At 37.8% G+C, this 14,133-nt stretch overlaps 2 protein-coding genes across 22 annotated transcripts in view; both read right to left on the reverse strand.

The window, feature by feature from the left end:
- LOC115629288 (mitogen-activated protein kinase kinase kinase kinase 5) overlaps positions 1-776 on the reverse strand; it is a 98,650-nt gene extending 97,874 nt beyond the window's left edge. Inside the window, exon 1 of the mRNA XM_030525732.1 lies at positions 602-776. The gene's annotated coding sequence lies outside the window, so the exon portion shown is untranslated. The remainder of the gene's footprint in view (positions 1-601) is intronic.
- A 358-nt stretch (positions 777-1,134) lies between these two features.
- Positions 1,135-14,133, reverse strand: part of LOC115634446 — a 32,405-nt gene continuing 19,406 nt past the window's right edge. For 2 of the 21 annotated variants that reach the window (XM_030532234.1, XM_030532160.1), the window contains exons 3-15: positions 13,971-14,093; positions 11,196-11,297; positions 10,947-11,126; positions 10,666-10,875; positions 9,799-10,007; positions 9,309-9,726; positions 7,749-7,775; positions 7,265-7,492; positions 6,680-7,145; positions 4,168-4,324; positions 3,994-4,101; positions 3,772-3,927; positions 3,360-3,534 (exon numbers count right to left, since the gene is read on the reverse strand). In XM_030532234.1, the coding sequence (XP_030388094.1) occupies positions 3,486-3,534; positions 3,772-3,927; positions 3,994-4,101; positions 4,168-4,324; positions 6,680-7,145; positions 7,265-7,492; positions 7,749-7,775; positions 9,309-9,726; positions 9,799-10,007; positions 10,666-10,875; positions 10,947-11,126; positions 11,196-11,297; positions 13,971-14,093 (2,433 nt within the window). In that variant the 3' untranslated portion in view covers positions 3,360-3,485. Of the gene's footprint in view, positions 1,520-1,863; positions 2,184-3,359; positions 3,535-3,771; positions 3,928-3,993; positions 4,102-4,167; positions 4,325-6,679; positions 7,146-7,264; positions 7,493-7,748; positions 7,776-9,308; positions 9,727-9,798; positions 10,008-10,665; positions 10,876-10,946; positions 11,127-11,195; positions 11,298-13,970; positions 14,094-14,133 lie in introns of those variants that run through there. The other 19 variants (XR_003996441.1, XM_030532268.1, XM_030532302.1 and 16 more) reach the window with 19 other exon arrangements.

Here is a 14,133-nt window from a genome sequence, read left to right on the forward strand (position 1 = left end):
AATAACAATAATGATAGTAACGTTGGCGTTGCAGCGCGAGAGAAAGCGAGAGCGGCAGCAGAGCTGTCGACGACAACGACGCCGCTAAAGTGGAAAAACAAGTGGCAGCAGCTGCGGCGACGTCAGCGTCTCATAAAAATTTTGCCTATATTTTTGATTCGAACTTTTTATTTTTTTTTTTTTTGTGCAATAGACGCGCAAGCACACGCACACACAACACTCACGCTTTTAATCTCAAATGCACTGCGCACTAAAAAACACAAATGCACACACACACACACATAAAACACAGCATCGTTTTTGTCTGTAGGAAACACTTGAAACTTTTCTTTTTGTTTGCACTACTTTAATTATTAAATTTATCGCTATAAGCAGAGAGTGGCGGTAGTGGGCCTATTAGAAATATTGCGCACACAGACACACCGACGCACACACACGCGCTCGCACACGCGACAACAAAAACAAGGGCGACGGCGACGACTACGACTACTGCTTCTTTTTCAGCGCTTTTGCTTTGGCTGCCTCTGCTGCTGCTGCTACTGCCGTATGATTCTTTTTTTTATTTTATGCCGAGGCGTGTCGTTCTGTCGGTGGCACTTACAGTGTGCTTTGCTTTTAATTCTGTTGGTGGTGCAATTGAATTGACAAACACAACGCGCATAATTTTGACAAATTCACGACGTTGCTGTTCGCTGCCTTCGCGTTTAATTTTTCCAGAATTTAAAAACAATTTTTCACGGTGCGTAGAACATTAATTTTGTCGTCTGTGCACTTTCGCCTATCACATGCAAGCGCGCGTCTCACATGCACGTCGGAATACAAATGTTTAAATGAACACCACTGTAGAATTTTTTTCATGCCACGCACGTTCGTTTTGCATTCAGTATCGAATATTTCGATTGTCTGGTTCCAATCGATATCTTTTGTCTCGCTTGCACCCCATTACCTTGCCGTAGTGGAAGCAAGTGAAGGCTAGTAAACAAACCAGGGCAGAGTCAACGAGTCGCCAGTGTTGCTCTACAATTAAATAGCGGCAGCACAGCTGTTGGGCTGGTACTGCCGCATGCACTTCAACATGCCGTAGCAGCGAGCTTTTGTGTCGCCACTTGGGCGCTACGTTCGAAATTATTTCAATTTTCTCTTTTTCCAGCGATTTTTATTCGAAAAATTATTATTCGTTTTTACAATTATTATCATTGCTTTGTAGAAAATACAAAATACACGTACGAAGACTTTACAGAGTGACTTAAGCTTGTGTATTCAATAGAAAACACGTACATGTAAATTAAAAGAAAACCAAAATATTGCACTTGTGTATAAAATAAATAACATAAATGATAACTGTTCGTGTAGCTCCAGGTTATTTCTGTTTTCGATTCCTTCCTTAAGGTGTAAGGTATGCAAAAATATTAGTAAGTTTTATTTCGATTTATGTTGTTTCTTTATATCCTAAACATGCTGTTGCAGTTCCTACAATTTACGTATGCTTCGATCCGCCGCCGCTGAGTTAAGCTTAGTTCTGTGGAAGGAAAACATAACAAGTATTGATGATAAATTCATGTTTATTAAGTTTGAATTTGTAAATAAAAACGACAACTTTTAAAAAGTGTAATTGTAACAATGCCAATTTCGTATTAGAAAGCCATAAAGCTAATCAAATTTCAGAAATATTTTGAATCTCTTTGTTTGGTACACTCACAGATATGAATAATAAGAGGGCTTTAACAGTATTTAGTTTGCCATGCGCTTGAACGTTTATAAAATTTAGGAGAAATGCAGCTTGCGCCTGAATTGTAACACAACACATCGTAAATAATTGAAAATTGCATGCAGAACGAAAACAAAATTGAAATGAAATCTTACCCATTTGACTAGACTATAAGATAGTTTTCTAAAACCCTTTGCAGCTTTTCTAAGACCTTTCAGTCTCAGGACCTAAACGCATCTCAGTTGATCTCTGTTTTCAATTCATGTAACTTGTCTGCTCATGTGCTTTAAAAACTTTACAAATGGCGTCAAAATTACGAAATCAAATGAAATAAGGCAAATGCCGCACAAGTGGTTTCAAACTTTTGTTTAATACCATTTTAGTTAAACTTAAAAAAAAATAACTATAAATATTGTATATTTCTTTTTTATTTTAATTGTGCAAAATATTTTTTACTGCTCATTCATTAGTCATCCTGTATGCGTGTTTATGTTGTATTTATTGTGCGTTTTGTAATGTTATGCAATTATAATATAATTATTATTCAGTGCACGTTTTATTGTTTATTTTCGTTTTGATTTGTTTTGTTTTGGTTGTTGAGTGAAATAGAAGAAATGAAATGTTGTTTTAGAAGTTGGCAAAAACTGATTTGCATAGCATAAGAATGGCGAATCTTTTTAAATAATTAGTGAAAATGTTGCATTTACGAGCACGGTTAGAATTAGTGTGGAGATTAAAACGCTTTTCATTTTCAATTTTCTTCAATTTATCTAAGTTTATGTGAGACAACTTTAAGAGTTTATTTAAAATTCACGAACTGTCCATCTGAACGCGTTTAATTCAAAGACTGTAAGGGAAACTACTCGGCCCGCTTATTCTTCCGACATCTATAGAAATAAATATAGCTTCAAAATCAATTACATTAAAAAAAAACTAATAGAATACCATCAATATGGAGATTAAACCATAATACATTAAAGTCGAATGCCGAATCGTGCAAGGAATTTCAAATGGCCAACATCGGGCATAATATTTAATTTATAAATTAAAAGTTATGGTACCCTAAAAAATTTTATAATTTCAAATAATGTTACAACATATATTGAGATAGATTTATCATAGAAGAATCGAAAATTTTCGATTTACAATCAAAACATAACAACACTGTCATCAAATGTTATATGAATATTTAACCCATTTGATCAGATCAGTTTAACTTTCCGAGTTGGGCAAAAATTGAAAATGAAATCTTTGGTTTTTCTTTTAGATGAAGGCACTTTAGTTGATGTTTTCTGCTTATAATATCGGATATATAAAATGTCGCAATATATCCTTTAATAATTCCACACTTCAAAACTATTTACTATTATTTATTAATTTAGCTTAATTTTCAACTAAACTACTTTCACCCATTCTTTTAAGGTAATCAATTATTCAGTTAAGTTGTATGTATATAGCCGATATATAACAAAGTCACGTGTTAATCTTGCATTATAACGATATGAGCAAAGCTGGTCTATTACTATACATAGAAAGCAGATAAAGCAATTTTGTAACCTCAACGCCAATTGAAAATTGAAAGCTACTACGATAATTTGTCAAGGGGCTAACGAAAATCCTTAGACTTTAGAAACAAAAACGCAATCAACAGTTTGAGAAAATAAATTTGCTTGTAATAATAAGACAATCAACTGCATTTTGCGGACATGAAATAAAATGTGTGTTTAGGTATTGAATTAAGTAGTAAGTTGTTTTTATATTGTAGATAATTGTTGCTTTAGTTAACTAAATTCAAATCTCTTTCTGTGAGTACCGGAAATGAGGTTCTATTTGTTGGCAAAGAGCGTGGGGAAGATGGGGTGTTGGAGGTGGAGGGTGTTTGTGTGTGTGGTGTGTGTTTTTATTTGGTTTTTGTTTTTGGAGTGTGTGTGAAAAGAGAAAAAAATTAAATCAATAAATTAGTACATCTCTATATTAGGGGTATAAAACCAAATAGGAAATGAAAAAAGTAAATGGGAAACCAAAGCAGAAAATGGGGACAAAGATGAGGAGAGACTACTTACAGTTCCATGGAGAGTACCGTTGGATTGGGACACGCCTGGGGCGCGCGTATGTGACATTGCTTGTGACAGATTATCTGACAATCGCGACACTCGTAACCCTGCTTTCCAGGTCGGCGCGGTATGGACTTCATGCAGATGGAGCATTGCAAGCCACCACTGCAGCATCAGAGATGATATTACGATTAAGTGGTTGCAAGAAAAAAGAATCTATTCTCTACTCACCCACTCAAATGCTTGGCAATGAACGTGTGATCATTATAGATGTGCAATTTGGTGCCCTTGCGGCGCCAGCGAGGACGTTGCGCGATGGCCAGCGGCACAATAAAGTGTCTGGAATAAGTTGGCGGATTATGTTTTAAAACTAAATTCGTAAGATTTAACGAAGGGTTCACATACCGCTTGACGCCATTCTCAATGGTCTCCAGCACCAGTGTGGAGGCCTCATGAACGTAGGTTTTATTGCTAGCCGATGAGAAGCCTGAGATGGCAGAGGATTCTGAAATTGAAGAGCGACGTGAATGGTCGATGGATGAGCCAATGCCCATGCGGGGTCCTTTTTATTGGATTGATTGGTTTAGTGTTGTTGTTGATGTGACATTTGTTTTTGTTGTTTGGGTGTATTAAATACAAATATTCATATATATTTATGTAGATATAATTGTATATAAGAGATAAAATCATTATAAGTTAGAGCCATAAAGCGTGCACATAACACCACCGTGTGTAGTTGATTGCCGAGTTGCGAGAGCGATCGATCGATCGATCGAGCGAGCGAGACACACACACATACCACCCGAAAGACCAAAATGTTGAACCAATCAAATCATATATATAATGCCATATGGAAATAAACAAAAAGAAGAAGAATGTAAAACAATTGATTAAAAATATGTGTGAACAAATTTAGTAAAGCAAAATTTCAATAATTATTATAAAATTAATTGTGCAAATAATTAAAAATATTTTTTAAATTCACAAAAGCCCAGAAAAAATTGCATAATTACAATACCGTTTCGTATATGTGTGTGGATAGATATTGTTGGTGTGCGTATGGTGCGAGTATGTTTATGGTGTGTGCGTATTTTTGTTTACATATAGAAACATTTATAGAGGATATACAAAGAAAAAAAAACAATTACAAAGATACATACATACATACATAGAGTTCGGTGTTAGAAGGAAGTCAGTTAGCATTTAGTTTGGAGTTGTAAGAATAGAAAGATAAAAATGAAATAAAGGACACAGTAAAAATACTAACATATAGACAAAGTTGGGGTTAAATATAAATAGAAAAGGTATCATCGCGACGGGCACAGACAAGTTCCCACAAAAGTAACCTTTAAACTGACTCTTAATTCTGAGGAACTTGTCCACACCCGTCCAGATATGCCACAGACATACATATATGGGACTGGACTGAAGACAAGAGTATGGACTGTAGATACATTAATGAACTCGCTGTTAGTAACGACAGGAAGTTTTATGTATTGGTATGATTTAATATATCTGCCAGTACTCCAATTCCAGCTCGAAAAGCGCCCATGTATGTAAGTAATGGTGATTTTTATGACATTTTTTAGAGGTGTACACTTTAAACGTTTTACAACATCTTCACAGTTATATACATATGTGGATTAAATAGATGTAAGCACTACCTACGAAATATCAAGACACTATGTAGAATTTTGTGGAGTGAAAATGCTGTTGAAAAAGAACTCCAGAGTTGAGAAATGGAGCCTATGTCTAAGGTAAGTGACGAGCCAATCAATAAATTTATAAATTTTAATGATATTCGATATAGTTCTATATCTTTAGTTTTGGATATAACTCCATTAAAAAAATTAAATGTTTTTCTAGAGACCTTTTTCATACCTCTTTCCAACTATAAATACAATGCATTAACTGCTTAAAAGATTTAAAAAAATGTTTCTCTATAAACAAAAAATACACTATATAGTTTGTACTAAGATTTACCAAATATCATTCAAGTAGATTATTGTTTATGATTTATCGTGTTTTTTTTCGTAATCTGGTAGACAGTTTCTTAAGGTCCTACGTTCTTTGAAGCGTATATTTCCCCCTTGGATGCCTGCAAATAGTAAAGTGATTTATTTTTGGAGCTAACTTGGCTTACGGTTCAGTACTCTTCAGTCTAATTAATCTAATCTCACTAATTGGCTCTCTCCACCAGTGTATTGGGCAAGATTCGCGATCGAACATTGTTTTGCAAATAGAAAACAATGCTGTTAAGTGCTGGAAACTTTCCTGCCCTCACTTGAACACTTTATTGGATATATTATATGAAATGATATATATATAGTTCCAGATAACTCGTAGTCTGATTTTAGAACTTGAGCAATTTTCTCGAATCATGTTGGCCACAGTTTTCAAAGTGGTTCTCACACTTTATTTAAATGTGATTTGTTGCGGGCGACTTATTTCTCACACGATCTCGATAAATTCATAAATTATGTCAAAATCGGGAACTCCAGACAAATGAAATTCGTACAATTCATTCGGTTTCGAAAGCTAAAAAATACTTATGCCTGTTTCAAAGACTGCTTCTCAATATTAAGTAATTTTCTTGCTACCCTTTGCAAAACAATTTCTATGAAGAATTCGCACGAATTCGATAATCTAATTATTTTGGAAACTTGGAATATCTAACTAGTTTATACTCTATTTGAAGTAACGCATATGTTTCAACAAATATTTAGAATCCCTTTATGCATATAATTAGGAAACAATACTTGTATGTCTAGTTTTTGCGTCTTGAACAAAGCCTTTTAAAAAGATTAGTGCACAATCCAATTGGGTGTTTTTAATTACGATATTATGAGTAAGGAAGAAACAAAAGGAAAACAAAATGGAACATGTGTATGGTTGGGCGTATGTGTCGGGTAATTACCAAGTGAATTGCTTTTAGACAAAGTGGCACGATCGACAGATAATGAACGTGAAGATTCACCATTGAGGGCTCCTGTGGCTGTTCTTGTGAGTCCTGTGGCTGTTGTTGTATTGGCGGTATTGGTGGCTGATAGTGATTGATGGTGGTTATTGGGCTGATCGGCCGATAGAGTACGTGTCTTGGAGCGACTGAGTCGCTTCTTAAGGGTGCCAAAGAAATTACGTTTTTTGCTGCGACCGCGATCGTCCAGATCGCCCAAAGGCTGTTGCTGCTGCTGCTGCTGATGCTGCTGGGAGAGATATGGCGACGTGCCGCCGTTGCGAGGCAAGCTATTCGAGTTGTAGCCAAGGTTTGTGTTGGCCCCGCTCCCATTGCCCTGGCCGGCCAGATTGCTGTTGCCGTTCAAGCTGTAGTTGTTGTGATAACCACTGCCGTTGGGCGAGGAGGCGGCATTGGGCTGGCCGAACTGGAAGGCGTGCAGGAGAAAAGAGATTATATTCGCGTCATGGAGGGATGAGGAATAAACGTTGTGCCATGCTTGCTAATTTTGCTAATTTTTGAACAAAAAAACTTTAGCTTACTCACCTCGGCAGTGTTGTCCTCGCTGGCGTTACCTGTTTCGTTTATTAACTCGTTGGACTTGGCAGCCGAGAGACCTGTTGCCACAGCTGCAGCATCGGTCTCTGCCTCAATTAATGCCGCACTGGCGGCCTCATTTGCCGCACGCTCAAAGGCCTGTGCCACGACCTGATCGAGCTCTGTCGGAGATTGGGCCTCGAGTACCTCGATTTGGCCATCCTTGTTCAATTCGACCTGATGGACGTGGCGTTGGTTAGAAAAGCGCGGGGGGGTTAGGCAATCGTTCAATCAAACGCAGAGAGTAAACGGAACGAGAAACAATTCTATATATTAGCTTGACTTAAATTCTAGATGGTAGTCATCATGACATGTACACGTATTTAGGAGCATTAGAGACGCAACATGAAGACAAAGTATGTAACTCGAAAAACGTATTGAAATCAAACGGTCGATTTAATAATAAAAACAAAATGCAAATAAAAATCATTACCTTGTATGCATTGGGGCTGCTTGAATTCTGTGTGTGCGGAAGCGAAATAAAGTGAAATGAAACGAGGGAGCAGAAAAACAAACAAAATTAAAATAAATGATCAAAGGGAAAAAGAGTCAGAACGAAATTATATATATTGCTATACGACTTGAAAATATTAACTATTCTACAAATTATAAGATTTGTGACAATTCTGGAAATCTCATCTATATGGAAAGGTTTCGGATTCAAGTACGAGTTTCTAGAATCAACACTTTTAGAATATATTTATTTATGTATGTATTTATGTATATTATTTATGTATATTAAATGGAAAACTGCTTTGCACGGAGCTCTTAAAAGTAAACAGCTTACAGAAGCAGCAACTTAAAATTTTGGAAATTCAAAAAAATAAAATAAACTCATCGTTTCTCGAACCTAGGAGAATCTAGATGCCAACTTTAGTTATTCCAGCTTTTATAGTTTCTAAGATCCTTGCGTACATCCAGACAGACGGACGGACAGACGGACGGACGGACATGTCTAGATCGATTTCTCTCGTCAGGCTGATTCAGAATATATATACTTTATGGGGTCGGAGATGCTTCCTTCTGCATGTTACCTACTTTGCACAAACCTAATATACCCTTTTACCCTACGGGTACAGGGTATAAAAAAGCTTCAAATAAAACTCTCGTTGCATGGTAAAAATCCGATATAGAAATTATTCTTTTATAGCATTTAAAACTACTTCAATTTTATCGCGATTGGGCGCGTTCAGCAGGTAGTAGCGATTTGTGATTTTTGATTATCGATTGTTGATTTGTCTCTGCCGACTGCTTATGATGACTGTTTTAATATCAGAATATTTCTGATTTTTGTATTTTTGGTCAAAAAGTCACAGCTAGCTTGCCATTTTATATATTTTCGTAAAGGTCTCGACAAAATTCTGATTATGTAGTGTCAAAATCGAAAAATCTAATTCAAATAATCATAATATTTTTCGGATTTTTGTTTTCTATTTTCGATTGACATTTTTACTTATCCGAATCATAAATCACAGCGGCCACCAGGTGAAATCAGTAATGATCGATCACAAATCGCAAATGGCGACGAACTCTGTTTCCCCTCTACTGGGAAAATATCTCATAAAGATCTGCAGAAATCGGTTAGACGATTTTTCAGTAGTTAGAACCAGAGAAAAGAATTATTGGGCTATACATAGTACGGCCAGTGGTTAGACTAATTAACTGGTAAATTGGACCTAAACTGACTTTTCTACATTTTTTTTATACAGATTGACAAGTAAACAAAAAAAGGTATTTGTTGGTAGAGATGTAACAGTTAACCTGTTAACCACTGGGCGTGCATTCCCTAAGATTTCTTTTGGATTTGATTCCCAAAAATGACTTCGAAATTTGTCCTAATTAGTCGCCTATCTGAGCGGCGGATTATTAAATGCAATGTAAATAATTTTTCTTTTCAATTTCGTTTTGACTCCCTCAACAGAAAAGAACGAGCCCACAATAGAATGGGATGTGTTGGTGTAGAAGTGCAGATGCCCTTTGTTTTCTCACTTACCCGTTGAACACTGTGAATGATTAGCGTGCTCTTGCTGGGCTGTTGGCCGTTGGCCGAGGTGGAAAGGGCACCATCTTGAAGGGCGCGAACCGCCGCATCCGCCAGATCGGCGCCATTGCGCATATGTTCATTGATGGCGGGCGTGCTGAGACGCATTGCCTCCTTTAGTTTGTGGGAACGGGGTCCGGCAGGAATCTCGGCGCCCTCAATGAACACAAAGTCCACGGTAATGGCGCCCGCCACTTGCTGCGTCTCATAGGGACGCGGCTGCAGGGTTAACAATTGCGTAGAGGCCGGACCCACGGCCAGCTCATCAATGCCGACCAGGCCAAGGCCCAGGAACTTGGGCGGATCGGAGGCTATCACTGGACGGTCATAGACCTCAAAGAGTATTTCGGCAGACTGGGGGGAGAGTTCGCTGTGGATGGAGGAGAAGAGATCCATGTAGTTATCTAGACAGGCTTTACAGCATTTGAGGTTGGGGACTTACAAGAGGAAATGCTCATCCCAGAAGGGTTTGCTGCCGCGCTGTGTGCCCGTCTGATTCTTCTGCGCCGGCTCGTCCATTTCGATAACCACATAGGGATCGTGGGCGTCCCGCAGACCCTCGCCTTTGACAATCTTCACCAGCAAGCGTCGTCCGGAGACCATGTGTTGTGAGTCGCGCAGATTTCCCAGGCCCAGATGCTCCATGTTGTGCTGTATGTGAAGGGCAGGGCATGCAATGAGCAGTGAGTAGTGAGTCTTAATAGAGTTCAAGGATGTTGGAAAATAGTAAAGAATTGAATGCTTATGAAATTCGCCTTTTATTGAGGAACTTGTATTCTGTATTCAAGAACTCTACGAACATGGTTTAGATTTTAGAAATTGTAATAATATTGAAAGTATTGGTTGCCCTGAAAAGAGAGTGCAAAAGAGACAACTTTAGCTTTCGCTCAACTTGGAGAGATCATGAGAGATAAGGAGACGATTTATAACGGATCAACGTTTTGTGATATGTGGGTGGGGCGAAAGGCGAATTTCATAAACATACCGAGCTGTTATATAGAGAACATATAACGAATGATAGAAGATAACGAGCAGGAGAGATATAGAGAGATCGATATCGTGGGTAACACGTGAGACCAATGAGAAGTGTTGTCTGTGGGTAATCGTGTGTCTACTTGTACTTGTATTATACTATACACTGTCTTCGAAACGAGTTCTGTGTTCTGCGAGTTACAAAGAGTGTCGTTGACGGTGACGAACAACTGGAAAGACAGTCTCAAACACAACAACAAGAACAACAACAACAGACGAATGCAAGACTGTCCTCGATAGCGAGTGACAGCTGCTTCTCACTGCTCTCAACGCTCACCGCCAGGGAGTCATAGTGGACGGGATATATTACAGGCAACTCTATTGGCTCCACTTCGGCGCGCGGACAGGTGGAGTACATGGAAAAGTCCACCGGGTAGATGGTATCGCGCAGTGCTGTTGTTAGAATGTCGCTGATGACGGTCTGCAATTGTTGCTCGTCCTGATCCAAAGCCTTAATAGCACCCACACTGTTCATCGCAATGCGCACCTAATGGGCGATATTAAAGGGGGAGACTCAATTCCACATATGAACATTTTCACATTGCATGTCATACTCACATCGGGATAGCCCTCGACACGCATCTCACCCTTCAGTGTATTATAGTTCATTGGTATGGCCATGCGTGCACGGAATCGCGACACCGTCACCTTGTAATGCGATGTCTCCACCTTTCCGGACTTCTGCCGGAAGGTCTTAACCTGAAGCACGGGCATGGCATCGCAGTCGAATGTGATGAGCTGCATAAATTATATTCACTTTAATGGTAGCAGCAGGGATTTATAAATGCCATGCACTCGTTATATTACCATCTCGGCCGGATTCTGCTCCTCGCAGTTGCAGAAAATATTGTTCAGACCAGGTGCGGGGCTGTCGGGCAGCACGCGGACAACTTCAACGGCCACGCCATGCTAAAAATATAAATCCGGTGTTGTTTTTATATAAATATGAATGAAAGCCATAAGCCGCATAAATTATGATTGTTTCTTTATAGATCAAACATTTATAAGTTCGAAATTAAAGCTGCTTTTTCACTGATTTCCGAGAGTTCTAGCAAATACTTTTAAGGGTATACTAGTTTCGAAAAGACGAAGTTTGAACGCCTCATTAATAGTAGAAACAATTCTGAAACGAAGGGGCGGACTAAGTTAAACCAATTGTTTTCCCAGAACTATAGGGATAGAAAATGTACAAAAAGAAAATAATCCTAGAAGATTTGAACCAACATTTATTAAAAGTTCTCTAAAGGACTCAGGAAAGAACTAAAAACTAAAAATATGAATTATAGGTTTTAAAAACGTGACTGCAGCTACTTCGGAATTACTAGTCATACCTTATTGATATTTAGTATTTAAACCATTTTTCTTTTCCTTTCCTTTATCTCTTTTAGATTTTCTTTTTTATCGTTGTGCTCCTTACTTCATCTTGATAGCTCTTAAGTAGAAATACTATCTTTTTTTTAAGTTTTTTAAGTCTAGTCCCCCAAAATATCGGATTGATTGATTTGTTAAATTATATTAAATTAAATTAAAACTATGTCTGACACTTTCAAATCTAAGTTATCGCAGAAAAAGTATACTTTCGTCTAAGCCTAGCCAAAGCGGATGTTTTAAATGAATGTAGAAGCATCCTCAACTGCTGCTATCCTAATATAACTCAGCTCCTATGGAACATATTAGCTCAAGATTAGTTTCCAAATAATAGCGGTAATGTTTTACAACAAATAACTTTATAACAAACTTTTATCCAAACCTGGAGAGCTTACAGAAACTATAAATGCATGCCAACCCAATAAACCTCCGCTGCTTAATTGAGATAAGCTTTATGATAATCGCATTATGCTCATAAAAAATGTGGTTTTTATTCTGAATAATCCAAAAGACTCGACAAATTTCATCGAAAAAACTTAAAATCAAGCAGTGAGATAAATTTAAAATTTAATTGAATTTATGCGTTGTAGAAGCATCCCCAACTGCTAGCTATCCTAATATAACTCAGCTCCTATGGAACATATTAGCTCAAGATTAGTTTCCAAATAATAGCGTTAATGTTTTACAACAAATAACTCTATAACAAACCTGGAGAGCTTACAGAAACTATAATTGCATGCCAACCAACCATGCTTAATTGAGATAAGCTTTATGATAATCGCATTATGCTCATAAAAAATGTGGTTTTTATTCTGAATAATCCAAAATACTCGACAAATTTCATCGAAAAAACTTAAAATCAAGCAGTGAGATAAATTTAAAATTTAATTGAATTTGTGCGTTGTAGAAGCATCCTCAACTGCTGCTATCCTAATATAACTCAGCTCCTATGGAACATATTAGCTCAAGATTAGTTTCCAAATAATAGCGGTAATGTTTTATAACAAATAACTTTATAACAAACTTTTATCCAAACCTGGAGAGCTTACAGAAACTATAAATGCATGCCTACCCAATAAACCTCTGCTGCTTAATTGAGATAAGCTTTATGATAATCGCATTATGCTCATAAAAAATGTGGTTTTTATTCTGAATAATCCAAAATACTCGACAAATTTCATCGAAAAAACTTAAAATCAAGCAGTGAGATAAATTTAAAATTTAATTGAATTTGTGCGTTGTAGAAGCATCCTCAACTGCTGCTATCCTAATATAACTCAGCTCCTATGGAACATATTAGCTCAAGATTAGTTTCCAAATAATAGCGGTAATGTTTTACAACAAATAACTTTATAACAAACTTTTATCCAAACCTGGAGAGCTTACAGAAACTATAAATGCATGCCAACCCAATAAACCTCTGCTGCTTAATTGAGATAAGCTTTATGATAATCGCATTATGCTCATAAAAAATGTGGTTTTTATTCTGAATAATCCAAAATACTCGACAAATTTGATCGAAACCACTTTATATCAGGCAGTGAGATAAATTTAAAATTTAATTGAATTTATGCGTTTGAGAAAGCAGCCACGTTCCATTAACATTTCAGCTTAGACTTTTTGGTAATTTCAAAGCAGCACTTCTGTTTCTGTTCGAATTACGTAAGCAACGCTTTTAAACAAGTATAGTAGTGTTCATACTACATTCGAGCAACTGAAAATGAAACACGTAAAGCTGCCATGAAATGACTAATACGAGTTTCGTGAAAAAAAAGAACACAAGTATGAAAAGAAATAACAAGCGCCGACCTTGGCCTACGTCTTGAGCTGTATGGGGGTACGCGCGTAAAAGGCGATAAAAAACAACTGCGCTTTGTTATTCACACTCGAGGGGCCGAGAGTGGAGCACTCGAAACGCGTTTCGATGTTGCTGCCGATGCCGGTTACGGCTGAGCGGTTACCCAAGTTGGCCATGGGCCGTGCTAGAAACGAGCGTCGAGCGGGTTTCAAGTTGAATGCCGTGGCAAAGAAAAGAAACAAAGTTCAATGCACGAGTTGGCCAGCAAGCTAGCAAGCCAGCAAGCCAGCAGTTGGCCAACTTGCTAATGACATCACAACTGGGTGACTGTCAATAGATGATGTCGCCTGTTGCCACTCGGCAGTAGATGATGTCAAAGCTCAAGGCTGATGTCATTCAAGCACCCTCAGACTTACCTCCTCGACCGATTTGCGCAGCGTGTCGTTGAGCGCTATAACCCAGGACATGAGCAACTCATTCACAATAACTAGGTCGCTATACAGCCAGCGGAACACCTGGCTAGTCCACGTAACGGAGCTCTGAAAGTTTAGAGCGTAATGAGAAAAAAATGCATGTCTT

The sequence above is a fragment of the Scaptodrosophila lebanonensis genome, unplaced genomic scaffold (genome assembly GCF_003285725.1).
Source record: "Scaptodrosophila lebanonensis strain 11010-0011.00,11010-0021.00 unplaced genomic scaffold, SlebRS2 tig00000001-arrow-pilon, whole genome shotgun sequence".
Lineage (NCBI taxonomy): Eukaryota > Metazoa > Arthropoda > Insecta > Diptera > Drosophilidae > Scaptodrosophila > Scaptodrosophila lebanonensis.